The 24,312-nt window shown below is 47.1% G+C and overlaps 1 protein-coding gene across 1 annotated transcript in view; it reads right to left on the bottom strand.

Annotated features, from left to right (window-relative positions):
• The window catches only part of EFCAB6 (EF-hand calcium binding domain 6), a 295,381-nt gene that overhangs the window by 99,743 nt on the left and 171,326 nt on the right, over positions 1 to 24,312 (bottom strand). The window contains exons 17-19 of the mRNA XM_030815402.1: positions 10,655 to 10,769; positions 7,690 to 7,823; positions 1,993 to 2,225 (exon numbers count right to left, since the gene is read on the bottom strand). Coding sequence (XP_030671262.1) covers positions 1,993 to 2,225; positions 7,690 to 7,823; positions 10,655 to 10,769 — 482 coding nt within the window. The remainder of the gene's footprint in view (positions 1 to 1,992; positions 2,226 to 7,689; positions 7,824 to 10,654; positions 10,770 to 24,312) is intronic.

The following is a 24,312-nucleotide window of genomic DNA, read 5'->3' as shown; positions in this document are numbered from 1 at the left end:
AAATGTGCTCAACACTCCTGCCCGCCTCTGTGATCTCGCAAATGCTCTTCCCTGGCCTGGAATGACCTTTCCTCTAGCCTGCACCTGGAAAACTCTTACTCAAACTTCAAGATCCAGCTCAAATGTCCCTCCTTTTCCTGAGCAACTCACGGGTGCCTCCCTCTGTTCCTGTGGCACTTGGGTCATCTTCTATTTTGTACCTGTCTCATACTTGACCCTGAGACCCTCAAAAGGAGCATTTGGGTCTTATTCATTGTTGTACCATGTAGTCCTGGGACAATATCTAGCATATAGTAGGCCCTTAGTAAATATTTGATGAATGAGTGTATACATACAAATAATAAGGCTGAGTCATCTGAATGGGAAAACTGCACTTTGTGGTTGAAATTTTCCATGTTTGTTCTGCAGAGAATGGAAAATGAACTTTCTCCAGAGAAGTTTTTGGGAAGATTTTTGTTTGTTTGTTTCAATGTTAGGCAATCAAGTCTCATATTAAAGCTCCTGAGAACCTGAGCCATTGGAAGCAGGTGTCCAACTTACATGTTAGATGATCATTTTGCTATCATCATTTTCTTTCTTGCTTGCTTTTTTATTTTTTTATTTTTTTTAGCGTAGACAAAATAAAACCTATGAATTCAGGGAGAAAAATCAGCGTGCAAGATCAGAGAGCCTTCTGCAGCCTAGCCAAGTGTCACAACAGTCTGGCACAGTGGCTGTGGCTTCCAGGGGCTCCACTCTCAGGGAGCTGCCCTTGCCTGGGTAGACACGATACCTGTCTAGAACCCCTGGGGACTGTGAGTGCCTCAAGGGCAAAACAGCATAGTGAGTGTCACTATGATGCTGTATCATCACATCGGAAGACACACCTCGGTACTAGCATAGCACACAGCATTTCAGAATTACTCATGTAATAATGATTGGTCAAGGAGGAGATGACTTGCTACTTCATTCATGCATGTCGGCTCTTGGCAGATCTCAGCAGGGAGCCGATGGGGACAGGTGATCCCCTGTTGCCACTGTTGGATGGGGTTGGATGGTAGCCCCATTGTGCCTTCAAGGAGTGTACGTGCTCCCTGGGAGAAGGCCAAGGAAACAGCACTGAGCTGGAGCTCAGCTGGACACTGAGATTCTCCTGGCTAAGAGTGAGGCCATATGGGCTGGGCAGGGGCCTAGGGGGCAGCACTGCCCAGGGAGGGGCTGGAGGAGGTTCTTGCGTCTCCTGAGGCAGTTGGCACAGATAGCTTCTCAGTGCCCATAGATAGCTTCTCAGTGCCCATCAATTACTACAAGATGGTATGCATTCCCCAAATTCACGCCCGTCACCTAGATTAACATCTGGAGGTGAAGATGAGGTAGGAGGCATCAGTTCCTGAAGAAGAAGGTTACTGTGTTCACTTGACAAAAATTTATCTGCACAGAGCTGGTGCACGGCCCTCCGCCTGCCCCTGCAGAGATTGGGCCCGGCCTTGGACAGAGGACAGGCTGTGTTCACAGGTCTCCCAAGCTTCAATTTTAAAAGACTGAGCAAAAAGCATATATTTTTGAACCCAGATTAATACATAGAAAAATAAGTATATGTATGTATGTGTGTGTATATATATATGTATGTGTGTATATGTATATATATATTTTCATATACATATGAATATATATGTAAGTATATGCATATGAAAAAAGACACACACGTATATATGTATATATTTATATATGTGTGTCACACACACATATGTAAGTACATGCACATGAAAAAAGACTGAAATGATACCCAGCAAAATATAAAAACGATGCTCACAGGTGGTAAGACCAGGGCTGTATTTCCTGGATGTTCTACACTGAATGCATATTCCTTGTATGACTTTTTCTGAACCAAGAAAAAGAAAAAAATAATCACTCCATTCTTTGTATCCCTTTGCGGACGCCATGGAAATGGCGGACATCACAGTGGCACGGGCCGGCATATATTAAAGACACAGAACCATGCTGCCTTCTTACCTAATGAGTCTTTGAGGCGCTTCATCTGTTCTCCATGGTCTCTTCTCACACAAATTTCGAAATTCCCGAAAATTTAAAGTGACACTAAGTCTCAAACCAAGAAGGCCAAGGAAGCGCTCAAACTCATCGTCTTTGAGATGAAGCAGCAGGTGCAGGAGCAATCTGTGAAGGTCATGCATGTTGATGATGCCATCCCTGTCAGCATCTGTTTTAAAGAAGGCAGAGTAGGGGTCCTAAAAACAAAACACACATGTCAAAGCCCTTCCCCGTGAGCCCCGGACGGCAACACATGCATCCCCCCACATGTACAGCCTCATCTCCACGCGAGGAGGCGGAGCTTAGCTGGGCCCCAACTATTGCTTTCAGAGACTCAGCTGTTCCAGGAATATCCTCACCATGCTTTGCTTTTCCCAGGAAATTATAAAGCTCTCCAGCTACCCAGGGGATATAAACGATCCTCTTTGCATTCAAAGAGGATCAGGAAAGGAACAGGCCGCTTTTCTTTTCCTTCCACACTCTCGGTTTGTGGAGCTTATACTTCTAGTCCAGGAATGAAGGAAAGGAGAAAGTGCTGGAGGTTTCTGGTGTGTATGAACATCCTGCTCGCAATTTTTTATATCACTTTCATCATGTTTGGCCGCTTCTGTCTGCAGGCAAACAAATACTGCACTGAATCTCACGCCAAGGAGCTACCCGAAGGCCAGGGCTCTGTTTCGATGACCGTGATAGAGATCAGCCGTGTCTGGGATCCACAAGCCTGCCACATCTGAAGGACTTCCACTCAGCCCATCGCGCTGGGTGGAGGGCACAGGGATTCCTATTTTGCAGTTGAGGAAACAGAGGCTCAGGGTTCCCAGGGAACCCGTGACTAGAGACCCTGATGTGTGATGGAGCGTGCACTCTGCAGGCAGGTGGCTCAGTTGCAAACCCCAGCTCTGCCACTTACTAGCAACGCGACCATGGGTGAGATAGTTAACCTTGTGGTGCTTCTGTTTTCTCATCTGTAAAATGGGGACTATGACAGTCCCTTCTTCCTTGGGCTGTTTGTGAGGAGTGAATTTGCTAATGATGCAAAGTGCTTAGAAGGAGCCTGGCTTTCTTGGCACTCTAAAATGCTGTTTGTTGCGCTTGCCATTTGCCTAAGATCATACAGCAAGTGCAAGGCTCTGCCCAGGGCCAATGCCTGTTTTCCGCATGCACCTGCTTCCCAGGTCTCAGGCCTGAAAAGTTGCTGATGTGGCCCCAACCCACCTCGTTCCATCAGCACCTGACGCAGCCCCTCACATGGGAGTCACCTGGCTGCTCTGGCGGCATTGCTCTTGTCCCATCTTGTTACAGGCTCCTCCTCCCACAGAGGTTACTTAGGATATCAAGCAAGACCTGCTGTGACCCAAGTGTCTCATGCAAATGTGTGGGGATTTTGTGGAAAGCTCTCTCTGTATTCACTCATGTATTCATTCACCAAAAATTATTCAGCACCTAATATATGCAATCACCATGCTAAATACTGTGGAAATCAATTTAAAAGACACCACCCCTGCCTCTGGGAGACAATACAGTGTGGCAGGGAGGCTGATGTCTAACTCTGCCTGAGGGGGCCTCCTGGGGCCCAGGCCTATCTGTTTCTTGATTCCCTCTACACTGCCAGCCCCAAGCACTGCCCCCCCGCCCCCGCAACAGCCTCACATCTCCAGTGGTTTGGGGGCATTTTCTCTGGGATGTCAAACTGAACATGGCCCAAATCAAACTCTTGACCTCCACCCCCTGTCCCCACTCTGCTCCTCCTAAGTCTTCCCATCTCAGTAAGTGGAGCTCTTTCCTCCCAGTTACTCAGACACAAACCTGGGAGCCCTTCTGAGCCCTCGCTTCCTCTCACACCTACCTCCAGTCTGCCCACACATCCCGCTGGCTGTCCTTTCAAAGTGCATTAGCACTGGACCCCCTCTCTCAGGCCCACCACCTCGGCCCCCACCCAAGGTCGCTGGAGTCCTGCAGGAACCTCGCGATGGCTCCCAGCTGCCATTGTCGGCTCCGTGGCCTCTACTCTGTGCAATCGTCCCCAAGCGATCCCTTACAGCTGATGTCATGCATGAGACACCTCTGTTCAACCCCCTTGACTCTCCATCTCACTCAGAGTCCAAGGCCAAGGCCTGGCTGTGGCCCACAAGCCCGTCTACACCCCATCCCACCCGTCCCCTCGCTGTTCTCTGAACAGGCCGAGCCTGCTTCAGGGTGCCTCAGGGAGCCCTCTCCAGTGTCCGCAGCGCTCACTCTGGCTGTTTCATGACTCTGTCTGACTGTCCCCTCTCCAGAGAGGCACTTCCTGACTCCTCTGTACAATGGCACCAGCCCTGACAGGCCTGTGGCCTCCCACGATCCTCTACTTTTCTCTTTGGCACATGTCACCACCTGACCTAGTAGAGGTTTCTGTGTCCACTGCACTTCCCCCTAGAACATAAGCACGAGTCCGGGCTGAGATCTGTTCCCTGTTGCAGCCCCAGCTCCCCGAGCCATGCTCACCATAACGTCTGTGAGATGGGGTTGCTGGACATGAAGGAGGAGCATTTCCTAGGCACCCAGCACTCTGCTGGGTGCACAGACAGCATAACTGCAACGCGGCCCCTGACACCCAGGTCCTCACTGTCTACTAGGAAAGCAAGACAGGACGCAAATCACAGCAACCCAGTGTGATTACTGCAGGGACAGAGGTGTGAGGGCCAGGTGGGGCCAGCCTGGATTCTGGACTCGAGGGACAATCTAGATGCTATGAGATCATGCATGGCTAATCTTCACAAGTTTATAAACTAATCATTCCTCCAATCTCAGTCTTCAGTTTCCTCAGTGTTAGTGCGCAGTACAGAGGCTTTGGAATCGAGCCGGTGTTATTTCAGTTCCTGATGGTGCCATGTACTAGAGGTGTGGCTTTGTGTAACTTTTTCCCCGTCTCTGACCCTCAGGGTCTCCAGCATAACACGGGAACATTAAACCTACTTGACAGGGTGGTTGCGGGTGTCAGAATACACAAAGCCCTGTGTGTGGCCCTCCAGTTCGCTGCCCAGCATCAGGTGTGGTGTGCTCAGTCAGCAAATACAAATCGGTCATATGCAGTGTGGCAGAGGCAGCCCCTTGGGTTACTGTGGTAAATGATGTAGAAATGGCTTGGGGCTCACTGGTGAATCTAACTGCAGCACCCTGTGGGCTGTGTGCTGTGAGGGACGTGAGGAGAGAGGGGAACGTGCAGTGGCCGACCTCTCAGCTGATGTGAAGGGCTTGAGAAGGACAGAAGGTTGGGGAGGAGTCCACTGGTCAAAGGGGAGGCACCATCCAAGCAAAGGAACAGAATGTGCAAAGGCTCAGAGGCAGGAAAGGGTGAGGGGGTGAGGGGTCTTGTGGGCCGGCCAGGTGGGAGCAGGATGTATCCTGAGAGCACAGTGGGCACTCCAGTCAGAGACGCACGTGGATGAGACCATCCTGCGAGAGCCAGGAGTCCAAGATGAATTGTGAAGTGGAAAGTGAAGTTGCAGAGAACTGAGTGTACTGTGACCCTATTTGTGGGTTGACAGGTTAATTCTATTTGTTTCTAAAAGATATATGAGGCCAGGGACAGTGGCTCATGCCTGTAATCCCAGCACTTTGGGAGGCTGAGGTGGGAGGATTGCTTGAGCCCAGGAGTCTGAGACCAGCCTGGGCAACGTGGCAAGACTTCGTCTCTACCAAAAAAATTCAAAAAAAGTGATTGTACCATCCCATTAAAAAATTGAGACCCACGCTTTGTCCACTTTGCATATACCTGTAAGGACACAAGCCAAGTCCTCATGAGCCCTGGACATAACTTGCATCCAGCCTGTCTCACATAAAAACTGGCAATTAGGGGTTCACTCCTCGGTTTCACCCACTAGCTGATAAATTCTCTGGTGGGATAGAGTGGGTGTCGGTGATGGTCTGTTGAATGAATTCATTATTTAATTATTTAAAATAAAGATCACTTTGGAAAACACAGTATGTATGTTGGCTGTAGCCAACCTTCACTGATCGTAAAAATAGGAAAGCAACGATGTGGCGTGGAGCTGGGCTTCCCACGGTCCCCACTGGAAGACGCGAGGAGCGTGTGAGGGAGAGAGGAGAGAGCCTGAGAGAGGGAACAGGGAGGGGCCTGCATTGCAATGGGCAAGGTGCAGTGAGGCAGCTGCCAGGTCTCTGCAGTTAGGGTGCCCATGGAGGCCCTGCCAACCAGCACAGAAGGGAGTCTGCTCCTGGAGCCTTTGCCTCCCTTCTGCTCTCTCTCTCCCTGCAGCGGCCGCTGCCTCCCACCCAGCCCAGCTCTCCTTTGGAGGACCAGGCACTCCCCGCTTAAATGACCCCTGCCTCCTCCACGCTGGAGCCCACGGGCCATTGGTTCCCAGAGTGCTCCTCTTGGCCAGCCGCTTAGCCTGGATGAGATCAGTAGGACCAATCCTTCTCCATGTATGCATATGGCGATAATATTTTTTCAAACCAAAAATCAGGATGCACATTCTGAAAACTGGACAGAATGTTCAAAATCTGAGCCCTGCTGGAAAGTCTAAAGTGGACTGCCATCACAAATGCACGTGCATGTTGAAATGGGAGCCTGGTAACCAAAATGAATCTCCAGGGGTGATCAGTCTGGGGAGGATGCCTCAGAGCACAGGAAATGGGGTGCTGCCCTCCCCACAGCCCCCCAGGCTGCTCTGATACCCAGTCTCTCACCCACCCCTTCCCTTCTGGACTTCACCCATCTCCATTCTGCCTCTGGATGTGTTCCCTCCACCCACGGGGTGAGGATGCAGTCTAACTCCCTGATACCCTCGGCCCTGTCTTGAGGTTCGCCTTATTGAATTGATCTCCCTAACTTTATTCACCCTCTTTTACTTCTCATCACAGAAAGAGCTCAGATCATCTTGTATCGGCCTCTATGTTGGAACGGCTGCCATCTACTTCTGTTTTGTCTGTTACAACTTGCACGTGCCACGCACACCTCCATCACGACAAGCCACATGTTGTTCCCTAGAGTCCATGCCTTGTCTGTCCTGGCCTGGCTCAGGCTGCCTCATCTATGGCTTGCTCCCTCCTTTCCTGGCCAGCCCATGCTTAGGCCTTACGATTCAGTGTGGGGGCCACCGCCTCCAGGGAGTCCTCCTTAAAGGGATCTTTTCCTTGTGCCCCCAGAGGATGCTCCAGTTCCTTCGACAACAGCCAATTACTATGAATATGACTTGTCTGTTTACCATCTGTGTCTGGGATTAGACTGAGCTCCCTGGTGTGGGGCTGGTAGCTTTCATCCCCAACATTTAGCACAGATTCTAGCACATAGTAAGTGTATAACACTTATTTGGTGGGTGAATGGATGAGGGAATCAATGAGGGAATGGATAAACAGGTTTCAAAGTCACTGTACCGTGGGTTGTCATGATTCTTCCCCACCAACACCCACTCTTGTGGAAAGGGTCTCCTTACCCTTCTGCCAGCAAAGCGTCCACAGGGGTCCCTCAGGGAGGGAAGAAGCCCCATCCTCCCCACATGCCTCTCTCTGACCAATGCTGGGTCTGCAGAGGGAAATGCTCTGTGTCCCTCAGGCTGACCGGGACATGACCTGTACCAGGACTCACACCCACTTGGGCTGCGTGGTTGGGAGCAGGGGAAGCCTAGAGAAGCCCAGCGCCAGACAGTCTCAGTTTACCCGGAATGACTTCTTCAGCCTCCTGGGGAAAAGCTTCAGGCATTCTTCTGCGGTGATAAAGTGGCTGTTCACGTAACTTTTTGAAGGAGTTGGAGGCTGTGGCGGAGTGGTTTCCGGCAGTCTCACTGGAGGATCTGGAACAATGACAAAGATCAGGGTTTCCATTAGTGCCCATCAGCTTCATTCCTTTTTTTTTTTTTTGAGATGGAGTCTCGCTCTTGTTGCCCAGGCTGGAGTGCAGTGGTGCAATCTCAGCTCACTGCAACCTCCGCCTCCTGGGTTCAAGCAATTCTCCTGCCTCAGCCTCCTGAGTAGCTGGGATTACAGGCGTCTGCCATCACGCCTGGCTAATTTTTGTACTTTTAGTACAGACGGGGTTTCACCATGTTGGCCAGGCTGGTCTCGAACTCCTGATCTCAGGTGATCCACCCGCCTCAGCCTCCCAAAGTGCTCAGATTACAGGCGTGAGTCACCACGTCGGCCCCCCGGCTTCATTTCTACATCAACACTTTATCTCTGCCTGTCCCGAATCCTGTTAAAACCCCATATGGTACCCTCCTGTGAGTTGAACACAGCACTGACTTTCTTACTATCTAGTTTCTTTTCCTTCAGTTTCTCAGACACTTTCCTCCTCTTCCAGGAGGAACCATGCTCCAGACTGTGGGGCCTCCTTTCACCCTCACAGACCGCACTTGGCACCCTGGCATGTTTACTTGTCCTATGTCTCTTGTTCATCTCCCAATTCTCAGAGGAGGAGAATGAGAATTCCTGCCTCTTTTTTGTTTCCTGGAATCATGTCCTAAAGACAAGAATATAGAATTCATTCAACATCCACTCGTTTAGTGGCTATTTCCTGACCATGTATCTGTTAAGTAAGATGCTGAGGCCTTCATCTGTTTCTTGGTCGTTCCAGCAATGCTCCTCATGTTTGTTTACACACAAGAAAGCCTATCATCCCGTGCACTTTACCTAGGGGGCGGTGAGGCTCAGGGGTCCCTGGCTCGCCTGGGAGGTGGAGCTCGTGGACAGCACAGCTGAATCCAGGCCGTCTGATACTAGGACCCAGTTGGTTCCCTACTGCCTATGCCCTCTCACTCCCCTAAAATTAAGGAAGGAAGTGTAACCTCTCCTTAAAAACTCCATGTCGGCCAGGTGCGGTGGCTCCCACCTGTAATCCCAGCACTTTGGGAGGCTGAGGTAGGCAGATCACAAGGTCAAGAGATCGAGACCATCCTGGCCAACATGGTGAAACCCCATCTCTAATAAAAGTACAAAAATTAGCTGGGTGTGGTGGCGCACGCCTGTAGCCCCAGCTACTCGGGAGGCTGAGGCAGAATTGCTTGAACCCCAGAGGCTGAGGTTGCAGTGAGCTGAGATCACACCACTGCACTCCAGCCTGGTGACAGAGTGAGACTCCATCTCAAAAAAACAAAAACAGAAACAAAAACAAACAAACAAACAAAAAACTTCCCTGTCTACCCCGTTTCCATTAGGCTGGGGTCATCTGAGTGTGACCTTGTGTCAAAGCCAGGCTACACACCAGGGACTTGGTTCCAGACGTGGTTCTCTGCACCTGTTGCTCCTGTGCCCTCCCCACGGTGTGGAGGGCAGATGGATGGGGGACAGGGCACCCCAAGCTCGTGGGCATCCTCTGCCCCTCTTGAGCCTGGCTTCTGCCTCACCTGCCTCACTGCAGAGGCTGCAAGTGGCCTCCCTCCAGTTCCCTACTGCCTGGCAGATAACACCCCCACCCCCCGCCTGACCCCTCTGCCACATCCCCCTGACCCCTAGCAGGGGCCACGCAGGGCCTCACTCCCCACCTTGCTAGAATCTTCACGTGTGAGAAAGCAGCTTAGAGGGGCAGGGAGGAGACGGGCAGGGAGAGGAGAAGCAGGAAGTGAGGGGAGGAGAACACAGGTAGCCAGGAAGCCGGGAGCAGGTGACAGAGACAGAGTCCAGTTCCAGCTGTGACGGCCTTGCCAGCACTGGGACCTCGGGCAAGTGACCTACGCACCCTGGGCCCCAATTTCCTCACCTGAAAAATGAATACACCTGGCAGGTGGGACACACTCACTAAAATGCAGGTGAGTTCCTTCTCCTTATTTTCCTTAACAAATATCAAAACATCTACCCAGGGACAGTGCTGAAATTCTAAAATGCTCTGGCTTCTCATGATGCCATTTTTCAGGACTGTGGGACCTCTCTGTTTAAGGCGTGGCAAATGACAGTCTGACAAGGCTAGGGAGACCTTGGCGAGGATCCAGCCTGAGTCTCTGGGAAACTCACCACCTCACACGGTCACCTCTAGACCCAAGGCCGGGAACATGAAAAATGCACGGGGCTCCTGCATTCCGCCCGGCCAGCCTGCAGGGTATTTGCAGCAAAAGAGAAGAGTATTCCATTGAGATATCTGTGTGATTTCTGCAGCTTCTCTAGAGGGCTTGTTTGTCCACCAAAATGTCTTTGGCGTGTAAGAAAGCAGCATCAGTGAGTGGAAAGGCGGCCCTAGCACACTGCACAAAGATGGGTTTCCTAACATCGGGTGGGGGGCAGGGCTGGGTGGCCTTTTAGAATCTCTGCATCCTTCTCTGTCCACAGGGAGGAAAAATATCTGTGTTACCTGTGTGTGGTATTGTTAACTACAGATAACCAGCAACTACATTAGGGGAAAATCTTAAAGGCCATGAGGTGTGATTGAAGAAACAGGCTTTGGCGCATAAACTTTCCGAACCATTTGTGCTCTGAGTTTGTGGAAGACTCTTTCAGGCAAAGTTCTGCACTCACAGTTCTGAACATAGTCAGATAAAATTAAATAAAAATGGTTGTTTGCAGCCCTGGAAGACACCTCATTTCAACATCTCAGCTTGTGCTACTTCAACCCGAGTGGCCTGGTGGCACTGCCAGCGAAGACGTGTGGTGTCACCCAGGACGCATCCCACAGGGTGTGGACTTGGCCGTTAGCTACCTTCAAATCCTGCTGCAAAATCAAGATAGCTCATCCCTTCCTTCTCGAAGCCTATTTTAGCGGTCAGCAGGGCATACTGATCATCGTTCATGGGCATCCCAGTGTCTTCCAGTACCTGAGGAGGGAGAGAGGGGAGGGTGGAGAGGCGTTAGGTGGCCCGCGGGTCACTACTCCCTGAGCACCTCCTGCCCCTGTGCTGCTCACAGCAGGGCTTGTGATTGTTACTTGTCTGACCCCACCCACAGGCTGCCAGGGGGCGGGACCGAGTCTCCTGTGTCCCTGGGCCTTGCACAAGGCTTGTGTTTGTTGGTTAAGTGAGTGAACGAAGGGACAAGTGGCACAGTCGTCATGGTGCTCAGGCCCACAGGCGCCACTGCAGACTTTTCCAAGCCGTGCCATCCAAGATACCCAAAGCCACACTTGTCACTGCCATGGCTTTAGAGTCTCATACATTAGGTTTATGTTCACGTATATTCAAGAAAACAAAACAAAGCAAGCAAGGTAGTTTGAGGAGAGAAAACTGAAGTTTTCATTCAAGTTTCATTATGATCCCAGATTACATGAAAAGCGGCTGTGTTTTTTTAAATGGGGGTGGCCATCCATGAATGCTCTTTTTTCTTCTCCATATGCTAGTCCACTTGCTGAAAGTTATTCCTGATTCCTTCCCTCCAAAACACATGACCTACTGTTTCAGTTTTGGGTATGTTGGGGGCAGAGGGAGCACCCAAGAAAACACTCTTCCTTGCCTTGCAAATACTGAAGTGGAATCGTCTCAATGACTCTCCCTAAGAATTACAGAAAAGATGATGCCCTTTGGCCAAAAACCCAGACAGAGCTGCCTGCGTGGATGTGAGCCACCCACAGAAGGGATGCTGGGTGGATAGAGGCAGATGGAAGGCACCACCTCTGCTGATCTCAGAGTATTCACAATCCAAATGGGAAAACATGGATTTTCCTACAGAAAAGAACACAGGATCACAGTTCTAAATGCATCTATGGGCCAAGGGGCCAAAGACGTTCAGGATGACCAACCCCACCCGGAACAGGGGATAGAAGGCTTTCTAGGAGAACTGGGTTTGCCGATGGGGTGTGAAGAAACTGTGTGTTGGGGGATGAGGAATACACAGGTTATCGTCAACAAAGTCAACAGATGTCACTGGAAGCCAGAGTAAGTTCCAGGTGGAGGAGCAGCACAGCAGTGCTCGCTGCATTCAGCGGAAGAGGCGGCTGGGGAGGGAACGGAGGGACCAGGTGAGGCCGTGCTGCAGTGTCGCCCTCATAATGGTCACTGCACAGCACCACTTGGTGCCCGTGTGTGCCAGGCACTGTGTGGGGCTCTGTACAGGCTCCACACGGATCTCATCTAATCCTCAGCAGAAGCCTCAAGAAAGGCACTCTTTCTAACCTCATTTTAATGCTGTGGAAACTGAGCCTTAGGGAGTTTGGGTCACTTTTCTTAGACATATGAATAGAAAGCAGCAGACCTGGGGTTCAAACCCAGTTCTTTTCTTTTCTTTCCTTTTCTTTTCTTTTTTCTTTCTTTTCTTTTCCTTTTTTTTTTTTTTTTTTGAGACAGAGTCTCACTCTGTCACCCAGGCTGGAGTGCAGTGGTACTACCTAGGTGCACTGTAACCTTTGCCTCCTGAGCTCAAGCGATTCTCCTGCCTCAGCCTCCCGAGTAGCTGGGATTACAGGCGCCGGCCACCACGCCCAGCTAATTTTTTGTATTTTTAGTAGAGACGGGGTTTCACCATGTTCGCCAGGATGGTCTCGATCTCCTCACCTCGTGATCCGCCTGCCTTGGCCTCCCAAAATGCTGAGGCATGAGCCACCACGCCCGTCCTCAAACCTCGTTCTTCTTATTAACCACTGTGATGAGATCTACTGTTGGAATAAGGTCACAGGGGCCTGGACAAAAAAGAGAGGAGAAGAAAATGGAGAGGAAATGGCCCAAGGGGAGCGGGGAGCAGCTCTGCCATGGAGCCCTGGTGTCCTCCATGTATCCAAAGAGGCCACATAGGCAAAGGCCAGTCTGAGCCTTGGTGGAGCCTGAAAGGACGGGAGGCCTCCAAGGAGCTGCCCTGAGCCCACCTCCCACCTGCCTCCCTATCTCTCCAGGAAGGCTGTCAGGAGACAGTTTCTCCTGCCTCCAGGTTCTGATAGGGTGAGGGGCTTTCTGCCCCGGCCCCTCACACTAGAGCTGCAGAAAGGAAGCCTCTTGGCTGCAGTCTGGATGTGGCTCTCGGCAACAGGGCACCCCACACCTTGCCGCGCAGTCATCAGCTTCCTTTGTTTTGGTGTCATCCTTTTTGGTATTCGGGAAGAGGACCAGGGAGCTGGCCCCTGTGGCTTATTCTCCCTTTCGCTGTCTATGTAAATAACAGACAGTCTGATTGTGAAAGTGCGCACTATATCTACGCTGGTCCAATCAGTCAGGCCTGGCCTTGGCTTCCTGCGTGTGGAGGTTAACAGCAAACAGGCTGTGATGTGGCTGGTGCTGGGCTAGCAGCTGAGAGAAAAGGGAAGGGATGGAAGTGTTGCAGTGCTGCCCAGGGGGACTGAGGCGGGTGGCAACGCAGGAGTACAAGGCTATCCCCAGGGCCTGCCTGTGGAATTGGGCAGGAAGCACGTGACTGGGAATGCTGACAGTTCTGTGCCATCTGCACATGGTCCCCGGCCCAGTTCTGCAGAGGAGCCTGTCCCAGCACAGGATGGCACTGGTGTTCAGGTAGAAAGCCGCGGCCACCAAAGAAGCACCCACAACTGCGGTGAGCCTCTGGTTGCTTGCTTTGAAAAAAACTTTATATTTTGAAAACAATTGCACATGAATTATTCACGGCAAATTCTTCTTGCTCAGTTCTTTGACAAAACCATATGTACTGGATCGTAAGAAAATGTCTGCAGGCAAATGTTCCCCAGCCTAGAGGGCTGTGAGGTGCCAGCGAGATTCGTACTATCCCCCAGGCCCTCAGCAGCCTGTCCAGCGGTTGCAGGAGCGTAATCCCCAGGGGCACGGAGCAGCGGAGCACCACAGAGAACACAAACGCTGCAAGTGCTATTCCCAGAAGAGGCTCAGGGCAGGCCACAGATGCGAAGGCCTCTAATGCCTCTTCCGAGGCTCCCCTTGCACCACTTTCATTTCTAAGATGAACACAGCAGCAAATCAACCAGATTTATCATGACCGTTGGAGGCAACATACAGTACGAAGGAAGGCTCACCAGCAATGTTTATAAAACAGATTTAAATGTTTAACCATTTAAGTCATTTCCTTTGGTCTTTTCTAGGAGGCATTCCCCTAAGAAAGTTGCTCAAAGACTGACAAACAATGGTCTGGCATGTGTCGATTCACCAGATAGTCACTGCTGCCCTCCCTGGGGCGTCCCTTAGATTGTAGACCGACTCTTCCCCAGGAGTTCACAACATTTCAGGGAACTGTGAGAGAAGCAGCCACCAGTTTCTGTGTGTGACACTTGTTTGCTATGTCTCTTTGCAGCACCTTTTTGGTGGTTTCTATGTGATTACACTATACATTCTGAACTTTTCACAGTCTATTTAGACTTAATATTATGCCACTTCACATAGAATGTAGAGACCTTGCAACCTCATCGAGGTCTCCTGCACCCTGTTTTTTTTTTTTTTTTTTTTTGAGACGGAGTTTCGCTCTTGTTGCCCAGGCTGGAGTGCAATGGTGCGATCTCAGCTCACCACAACCTCCGCCTCCCGGGTTCAAGCTATTCTCCTGCCTCAGCCTCCCGTGTAGCTGGGATTACAGACATATGTCACCATGCCCGGCCAATTTTATATTTTTAGTAGAGATGGGGTTTCTCCATGTTGATCAGGCTGGTCTCGAACTCCTGACCTCAGGTGATCCACCCACCTCGGCCTCCCAAAGTGCTGGGGTTGTCCTGCACCCTGTTCTTATGGTATAGCTGACATTTGCTTCACATCTACATATGTTATAAATCCCACAAGACAATGCCACGGTTTTTGCTTTGAATATTACTATGTGGTTTTTAAATGAAGAAAAATAACAGCCTTCTATATTTAATCAGTGATTTACCATTTCTAATGTTCTTTGTTCTGTCATGGACAACCAAGTCTTCCTAGCATCAAATTCCTTCATCCTGAGAACTTCTTTTAGCCTTGCTTGTAGCGAAGATCCACTTGCAATGAATTATCTTAGCTTTTGTTTTGTTCAGTTTGAAATCATCACCTTCATTCTTGAAGGAGAATTTGGCTAGGTATAAAATTCTGGGTTGGGAGGTTTACGTTTGGTTTTGCTTTTGCTTTTTTCCTTTTTACTTTCCATATGTTACTGTTCTACTATCTTCTCACCTCCTCCATTGTTTCTGGTGCGAGGCCAATGGTAATTTAAAATATTGTTTCCCTATTTGTAATGTGTCATTTTTCTCATGCTGCTTTTAAGATTTCTCTCTTTGATGCTGCTTTTCAACAGTTTGTCTGTTATTTTCTTTGTAATATCCTACTTGGGATTTTCTGAGCTTCTGGAATCTATATTAGGGCATTTCACCAAAATTGGGAAATTTTAGCCATTATTTCTTCACATATGTCCTCTTCCCTAGTCCCTGTCTTTTTTCCTTTTGTGATTCCAATTACACCTACGTTAGACCTTTTGATATTGTTCATATGATTGTTAGACACTATTCTCTCTTTTTAAAAACTTTTTTCTCTCCTCTTCAGTTTATATAACTATTAATCTCTCCTCAGGTTCATTGACTTCTGTCATCTTCATTCTGTGGTTGAGCTATGTGGTGAATTTTTTGTTTCAGATATCTTATTTTTCAGTTCTAGAATTTCCATATGGTTCTTCTTATAATTTCTATTTCTCTGCTGAGATTTCATATATTTTCATTCATTATGAGTATATTTTCCTTTCTATCACTGAGCATTTTTATAATGGTTACTTTAAAGTTTTTGAGTGTTAATTCTAACATCTGGTCATCTTAGAGTCTCTTCTCTTAAGAAAGATCATATTTTTTCTGTTTCTCCAAATGTTGAATAATTTGGGGTTATATCCTGGACATTGTGGAGGTTATAGTGTGGGGCCTCTGGATTCTGTTGTAGTTCTCCAAAGAGTGACATGTTTTATGTCTATATATGTTATAAATCTATATATCTATGTATTTTATATAAATCTATATATTTGGTTCATGTGTTTGAGCAGGCAGTAGGCTTGGTTGGACTCAAACTGAAAAAGTTTTGAGTGTGTTGGGCTGCAGTTTAAATTTCAGTTCAATTCTTGTATCCTTAGCTAGGTTACTTGCAATCTACTCTGCTCATATGTGGTTTAGAGTCAGCCAGAGGTTGAGTAAGAATCTATACACAAAAGCTGGAGCATCTAACTGGCTCTCTCCTTTTCAAAATGCCCCCTTTCTCCATCCCCATCTTTACTTGCAGGTAGCATTAGTTACCCAGACCTCTTCCCTCTGGTTCTTCAAGCCAGAAAGGCTATTAGTTTCCTCAAGTGAAAAGCTGTAGAAAATGGGAACTCACTCATGCTATTCCCATCTTCAAGAGTTGACACCCTCCTGAATCTTCTTGCCTAGTCTAGTTTCATTTTCCAGGACCTTCAGGCATTTGGTTATCTAATAAATTACTGATTTACTGACTTACTTAACATCATCCAGTGTTTATACTTGGTATCTCTGGGAGGGCTGGTCCAGTAGAAGCTTACATAGCCAAACTGGAAACAAAACTCCCGGGAATATTTTCTGGGTGCTACAGCAAGCACATCCTTAAGATACAGGTATCACCAGCTCAGGGAGAGCCTTCTCGGTCCTCCCCAGCCTGGGTGACCAGAAAAAAAATCTTAAGCTTCCATATCCCTTCTGTTTAACTTCCATAGATAGTCCCTCGCACAGAACCTAACACATGGCAGGCACTCAACAAAGTGCTATTGTGTAGAGAATTACCAGCACTTCTTTTTCACTTCTGTATGCCAAGAGCACATAGTAGATGTTCACTAAAAGTTGAATGAGAAGAAGACAATGGGATGTCAACATAAGGAACAGCTGGCAACACTCATCAGACTCTTGCTATTGTATCTGGTTGAATCTTGAGTTTGACTAAGAAAGCCCATGCCTATGCAGATATGAGCACCTATCTCATGCAGATATGAGCGCCATAGTTATGGCGAGGAAGGAGTTGGAATATTAAGAATACTGTGGACCAGGCACAGTGGCTATGGTGAGGAAGGAGTTGGAATATTAAGAATACTGTGGACCAGGCACAGTGGCTAACACCGGTAATCCCAGCACTTTGGGAGGCTGAGGTGGGTGGATTGCCTGAGGTCAGGAGTTCAAGACCAGTCTGGCCAACATGGTGAAACCCCGTCTCTACTGAAAATACATAAATTAGCTGGGCATGGTGGCAGGCCCCTGTAATCCCAGCTACTCGGGAGGCTGAGGCAGGAGGATCGCTTGAACCTGGGAGGCAGAGGTTGCAGTGAGCTGAGATTGCGCCTTTACACTCCAGCCTGGGCGACAAAAGCAAAATTCCATCTCAAAAAAAAAAAAAAAAATATTGTGAGGCCAGACAAAAAGATACTTTCCTTGTGAGACACACAAAAGGATCCAGGAGTAAAGGGAGATGGGACAGGGACTATGAGGTGCCAGCTCCTCAACGGGTGGTGCAGACTTCAGTGTGGGTATCTCAGTGTGTGTGCTGGACCAGCGTGAGATCCTCATCAGTCTTCCCTTAATACTACACTTAGTAAAGTTCTCTTCTGAAAATATCAGTTAAGGGGAGCCAAGGGAGAGATTCCTGTTTATATTTAAGCCAGAGATTTAAAGGATGCACCCTGAGGAGATTCAGGGGCACACAATCTGGAGACTGGCTTTTTTTTTTTGAGATGGAGTTTCACTCTTATTGCCCAGTCTGAAGTGCAATGGCACAATCTTGGCTCACCGCAACCTCTGCCTCTTGGGTTCAAGCGATTCTCTGGCCTCAGCCTCCTGAGAAGCTGAGATTACAGGCATGCAACACCACACCCGGCTAATTTTGTATTTTTAGTAGAGATGGGGTTTCTCCATGTTGGTCAGGCTGGTCTCAAACTCCCGACCTCAGGTTATCCACTCGCCTCGCCCTCCCAAAGTGCTGGGATTACAGGCATGAGCCACCATTCCTGGCTGAGATTGGCTTTTTAGCCATCCCTCCGTGCCTGGAAATCCTGTGGCCTAAATTCTTTTGTGATAAAACTAAAGAGAGTTATGGGTTTTATTTTTAATAAGTAATATTATTTCTATTTCTTTACCTACTCATTCACAGACAACACGAAACGGGTACCAAAAAAAAAAAAAGTCTGCCTTGTCTAGAATTTCAGACATGCTCTGTCTCCCCACCTCCCCCATCCCAGGGATACCTCATCTTCCAGCTCCTCCCCCACCTATGGACCACCTGCCACCGCAGAGCTGTGTCATCCAGAATGCAGGCATGATCTGAGAGTTCCAGTCATCAAGGTTATCTGATCACATGCAAAGCAGGTACGAGGGAGAAGAGTACTATGGCTAGAAAATAATATGAAATTTTCAAAATAGGTCTAATTTGTACTTGCACGGAAAATTCAAACTCTTTTGGCAAATGCTTCCGAGCGTCATCAGACATACATCTGACTGTCCATGTGGCCCCAGCAAGACAGAATCTTCAAAGTTGATGCAAACTGGGGTGACAGGCAATCATGACGCCATGGTCATGTGCACAGGCCACAGGATATTGGGCTCAGGATGCTGTTGCCAGCTGTGAGTGCAGATAAATAATGGGGTTTCCTTTTCAAGTCTTAACCAACAGGAATACTGTGAAGAACACCATGAATGGTCACAGGGCACAGGGCATCTCAGATAAGAAGCCCCTTGCAGGAAAACACCGACAGCCACGGTGTGCCCGATTACAGGTACACTTCTCAAGCACAGAGCCCACCATGAACAGCACAGTTCCAAGAGCCAGAACTGGCTTCTGAGCCACAAACCCTCCTTCCTGGCTCCAGATAGGAATGGAAGCTTCACAAGGATCGCCACGAAAGAGCGTTTGATTGAGGAGCTACCAGGGGCTGCCCCAGGACTGAATGACTTCCATCCCTCATTTAAACCTTGCAATAATGCCTCAACAGAAGTATGACCAACTCCATGTTCTAAATGAGGAGATCAAAGTTTAAGAAGGTGAAATAAGCCAACTATTTTCTAGGAAGACACAAGTGGTAAGAAGTAGAGCAAAGATTTGAACACGAGTCGTTCGGACTCCATGGGACAACATTGTCTCGTAGACTCAGCACTGGAAGAGATAAGACAGTGTCAGGTTCAACCTTGTCCTTTACTGATGAGAAACCCAAAGCCCAGAGATGCAAGAGCCTGCCTCACGTTCACGTGTGAGCAGTAAGGAGCCACCCACGTGACTCTGCTGGGTGTGCTGCTGCCCAGGGAAGCCTGGGAGCCAATGACTGCAACCTGGCTCTGGCAGCCAAGGCTGAAGTGCAGCCGAGGCTCTGGCTGTACAAACAGCACATGACGCTGCTTCCTTTTGCACAGGCTCCTCACCCTGGGAGACGCGTTGCTCCCTATCAGCTGACCGGCCTGGCACTGTCCGCAGAGGACACACTAGGTTTGTTTCTTCACCAACTGTTGTGTGCTGTGTGTTTGGAACAGGTCTACAGCAGGGATAGGGTGTCTATGAGTCAGCAACTACACAACAAACAAGCTGAAATTCAGTGGCTTACAACAAAATAAGCATTTGTTTTTGTTTTTGTTTTTTTGAGAGGGAGTCTCGCTCTGTCACCCAGGCTGGAGCACAGTAGCATGATCTCGGCTCACTGCAAGCTCTGCCTCCCAGGTTCACACCATTCTCCTGCCTCAGCCTCCTGAGTAGCTGGGACAACAGGCGCCCGCCACCACGCCCAGCAAATTTGTGTATTTTTAGTAGAGACGGGGTTTCGTCATGTTGGTCAGGCTGGTCTCCAACTCCTGACCTCAGGTGATCCACCAGCCTCAGCCTCCCAAATTGCTGAGATTACAGGCGTGGCTGCGTGCGGGTTGACTGGGCTTGGCTCCTGAATGCAGGTTGGATTTGGACCTGCTTTATGTAGATTCACTCTGGTGACCAAACGGAAGGGACAGAGCTGCCCTAGGCAAGCTCTTTGAGCAGCAGATGATGGATGCACAGGCTTAGCATGTTCCAGGTCAAGGAAAGCCACATATTAGTGGTCAGGGAAGCACACGCCATCCACTGAGGGGTAAATGATGGGGAACAAGGAGGGAGGGGGAACAGTGGTAAGGTGAGCTCTGCAGCCCTTTCGAGCTCTGAGTCTCTGGGATTCTGTTGACTTTGGTAAAATGCTACGACCATTAGATCACAATTTAAATCACTCCCACAAATCCAGACATTTGTAGTCCCTAGGCTAAATCTTCTGTCTGGTCCCCACATTAATTCTATTTCATCCATAGTGGATGGGACTGCACCACACTTCCAAAAACAATCCTTCCTCCAACCTTAGTGCCTGACTCTAGGCCTTCAGCACAGACTGATGGTTTGCTAATTGCAATCACAAAGTCGAAAAATGTTCATGTTTTCTTTTCTTCTTTCCTGCTGGCATGATCATGACAATGAAAATGATGACAATGATAAGTTGGTTTGGTTTGTTTTTGTTTTTTAAATATATTATCCCCATAAAAACTAAAAGACTAGAATTGTGTTTAGATGGCACAGAATGACAAAATGCTGAACCTAAGTGCAAGCTTCAAAAACTGAGACTGAAAGATGAGGCGACATGACCGCCTTTCAATGTCAAGACGAATTCCAGGCATAACTAATGCACTGACCAGACCTGTCCATTTTAGAAGCAAAGATCCAGAACCCAGCTCGGGTCTACATACACGTGTAAAATCTCAGCGTGTTCTGCGGGCAGTGAATTCAGTACTTCAATGACAGGTTTTGAACATGGCAGATAAAAGCAGACAAGTCGTTCCTACTTCAACTTCAGAGGAGGCTGTTCTCAGGTCCTGGAGATCAGATCTGTCTTTCAAAGGGCAAGTGGGAGGAAACTCAAAGCTCAGGACAAATGGGAGCAACAGGAAAAGCCGATGCTGAGCAGCCACTTCCCCTGCAGAATCCCAGGGCTCTCTGTTACTCAGCCTCTGCACGCCTTTATGTTCTCTCTTGCTGATTTCAAGAGCAGATACATTTCTAACATATAAATGTAATGTAAGTCCAGTTATGATCCCAATAATGCATCTGAGGGATAATTGAATAAAATGATTTTAAAGTCTATATGGTAACATATAAACCTGGCCTGAGAATAGCCAAGAAAATACAAAAAGGAAGAACATTGAGAAAAGACCTGTTTTACTAAATCAAAGAGCCATATTGCATTTATATAGAAATAGATGTATAAATCAGTGGTATGAACATTTTTGGATGTAGACCCTAGTATAATGAGAATGTCAGAAATGACAAAGGTAATAGTCTAATTCAGTAAGGAAATATAGAAGAAGAGCCCCATCTTACATCAAGTATAAAAATTAATTCCACATGGATTAAGCATCTACATTTAAAAATAAAAATAAATTCTCACGATAAAACAACGGGAAAGAGAAGTTCAGGCTAACTAAAATCAAAGAAATGCAAATTAAAATAATGACTATAATTCTGACTGGTATGTTAGCATATATTAAGCTTTTTTATTATACTCAAAGTTGGCAAACATTTGGAAATTAGTAACTACCAAACACTTGTGTTAGGAATGAATTTGATAGAATCGTTGGAAATGTAATATGGCAATATGCATTAAACATTTAACTGTGCATATTCTTTTGACCTAGAAATTTCACTTGTTCTATAAGCAAGAAATTGTAATAATTTCAATACATGTTCATAGATTGTAACAAATCCACCACTCTGCTGAGAGGTGTTGTTAGTGGGGGAGGCTGTGCACGTGGGGACAGGGGTATAAGGGCACTTTGTAGTTTCCACTAAATCTTGCTATAAACCTAAAGCTGCTCTAAAAACATTCTATAAAAAAAAAATAAAATTCTTGTAAGAAAGTCTAGAAGACTGAGGTGGGGGTGGGGGTGGGGGATGAAGGAATAACACCTTATTAACCATGGCTACAAACCTAGAATTTATTTAGGGAAAAAAAAGGACAATAGAAATATCTGGTTGTATAAAAACTGAAAACATTTTAATGGCAAAATACGGAACTATAACAAAACAAAAAGAAAACGATATGTTTGGAAAATATATTTGTATTGCAGAAGACAAAGAGCTGATAAATTATTAATTAATTCTACAGATGTTTTGAGCATCTCTATGACAGGTTCTATCCAGGAACTGGGAATACAATAGTGAACAAAACAGCCAAGTCCCAGCCCTCAGGTGCCAGGCCCTATTTTAAGGGTTATACATTATTGTTGGTTGAACTGCTTACCCCAAAAGATATAATAAGGTCTCAATCCTGGTTCCAGTGAATGTAACCTTTAATGGAGCTGGGGTCTTTTCAGTTCGAATCAAGTTAAGATGAAGTTGTACTGGATGAGAGTAGTTCCTCACCCAATGACTGGTGTCCTTAGAACAAGAGGGAAATTTGGACAGAGGCACACAGAGAGGAGAGCATGATGTAAAGACATGCAGACAAAGAAGAAAAAGACCAAAGAGGCCACGTGGAGCCAGAGGCAGAGGCTGGAGTAACGCGGCTACAGGCCGAGGGATGCCGGATGGCAGGCAGCCATTGGGAGCTGGGAGAAACAATGAAGGGTGCTCCCCAGAGCCAGCAAATGAGAGCGTGGCTCTGCTGACACCTTGATTCCAAACTTCTGGCTTCGAGAACTGTGAAAAAATACACTTTTATTGTTTTAAGCTACCCAGTGTATGGTAATTTGTTGTAACTGCCCTAGGAAACTATTAGTTTCCCCAACCCTAACCCTATTAGGAAACTATTAGTTTCCTAAGGCTGTTGTAACAAATATATGTTGTAATAAATATATATATTAACAAATATAAATATGTATCATATGTATATTATATATATCCTCATTTAATCCTTCTAACAATCCAATGATGTAGCTACTACTATTATCTCCATTTTAGGAATAAGGAAGCTGAGGCTGAGGGGTGTGCCCACAGGCACACAGTTATTAAGAAGCAGAGCTGAGCTATTCACAACAGCAAAGGTGTGGAATCAACCTAGGTGCCCACTGATGGTGGACTGGATTAAGAAAATGTGGTACATACACACCATGGAATACTACACAGCCATAAAAAAGAATGAAATCATGTCCTTTGCACAACATGGATGCAGCTGGAGGCCATTATCCTAAGAGAATTGACACAGGAACAGAAAACCAAATACTGCATGTTCTCACTGATGAGTGGGAGCTAAGCATTGGGTACATAGACACAATGATGAGAATAACAGATACTGGGGACTACTAGAGTGGGGAGGGAGAAAGTGGGGTGTGGGCTGAAAAACCACCTGTTGGGTACTACGCTCACTACCTGGGTGGTGGGATTATTCATGTCCCAAACCTCAGCATTCTGCAAAATACCCACATAACAAACCAGCATGTGTATTCTTTGAATCTAAATTTAAATATTGAAATCATTGTAAATAATAATAATAATGAAGAAGAAGAATCTGCTTCTTGAGCCCTGGCAGCCTGGCTCCAGAGTCAACATTTTTAGCCATAATACTATGATACTTTATCAAATTGATTCATGCATTTGAAAAATACTTATTGAGCAATTATGATGTGCTAGGCACTGATTTAGATGCTAGAAATAGGGCAGAGGATGAGAAAGACAAAGCTCCCCATCCCCGCCAAGCTTACACGTTAGTGAGGAGTGACTTGTGACTACAGGGGAAAGAGTGTCCTCAGGAGAGAACCAGGCTTGAGTTGGTGCGAACTAGCCAATGCCCAGAGAAGAGCTTTGGGAGGTGGAAGAATAGAAGACAGGGTCAGATTAAGAGGGATACAGAGCCCGAGGGGGAAAAAAGTCCCTGGGCTGAGAACCCAGAAAGTGAGGGAGGAACTGGGAGTCCTGGGATTCTTGTGAGAGCAGAGATAAATAACGATGTCCATCATAAGCAAATAGGTTTTATAAATTGACAAGAGGGCAAAGGATGTAAATAGGCAACTCAAAGAAGAACAAATCACAGTGGCAAATAATAATAATAAATTCACTAGTCAGAAAAAAAATGCAAATTAAAGTTTAAATGAGTTACCATTTTAAAACCATAAGACCAGCAAAAATTTAAAAAGCTATAATGCCTATTGCTTATAAAGGTCCAGAGAAAAAGATACTGTCATACACAGCCACTAGAAATGTGAAACATTACAGTATTTTTTAAAAAGCAAATAGATAACATGTTTAAAAATGTTTTAAAAAATCTTCAACCAAGAGTCTTACTCCTGGCATCCATTCCATACAAATAAAAGCATCAGTATGTAAGGACACATAGAGAAAGATTGTTTAAAGAGGAAAAAGTTTTAAAAATAAAAGAAATGAATGCCCATCAAAAAGAGAGTGGCTAATGTTCTGCTTGTTGGAATATCTTGCAGATTTATGCTTCCACTGAGAACAAATGAAAAAGACAGAAAAAATGCATCAAAACATCTGTTTGAAGCATAAGAGAGCTGTGGAGGCAACCAGAACC

Source organism: Nomascus leucogenys, chromosome 7b (genome assembly GCF_006542625.1).
Source record: "Nomascus leucogenys isolate Asia chromosome 7b, Asia_NLE_v1, whole genome shotgun sequence".
Taxonomy (NCBI): Eukaryota; Metazoa; Chordata; class Mammalia; order Primates; family Hylobatidae; genus Nomascus; species Nomascus leucogenys.
This window is presented reverse-complemented; position numbering and strand designations above follow the sequence as displayed.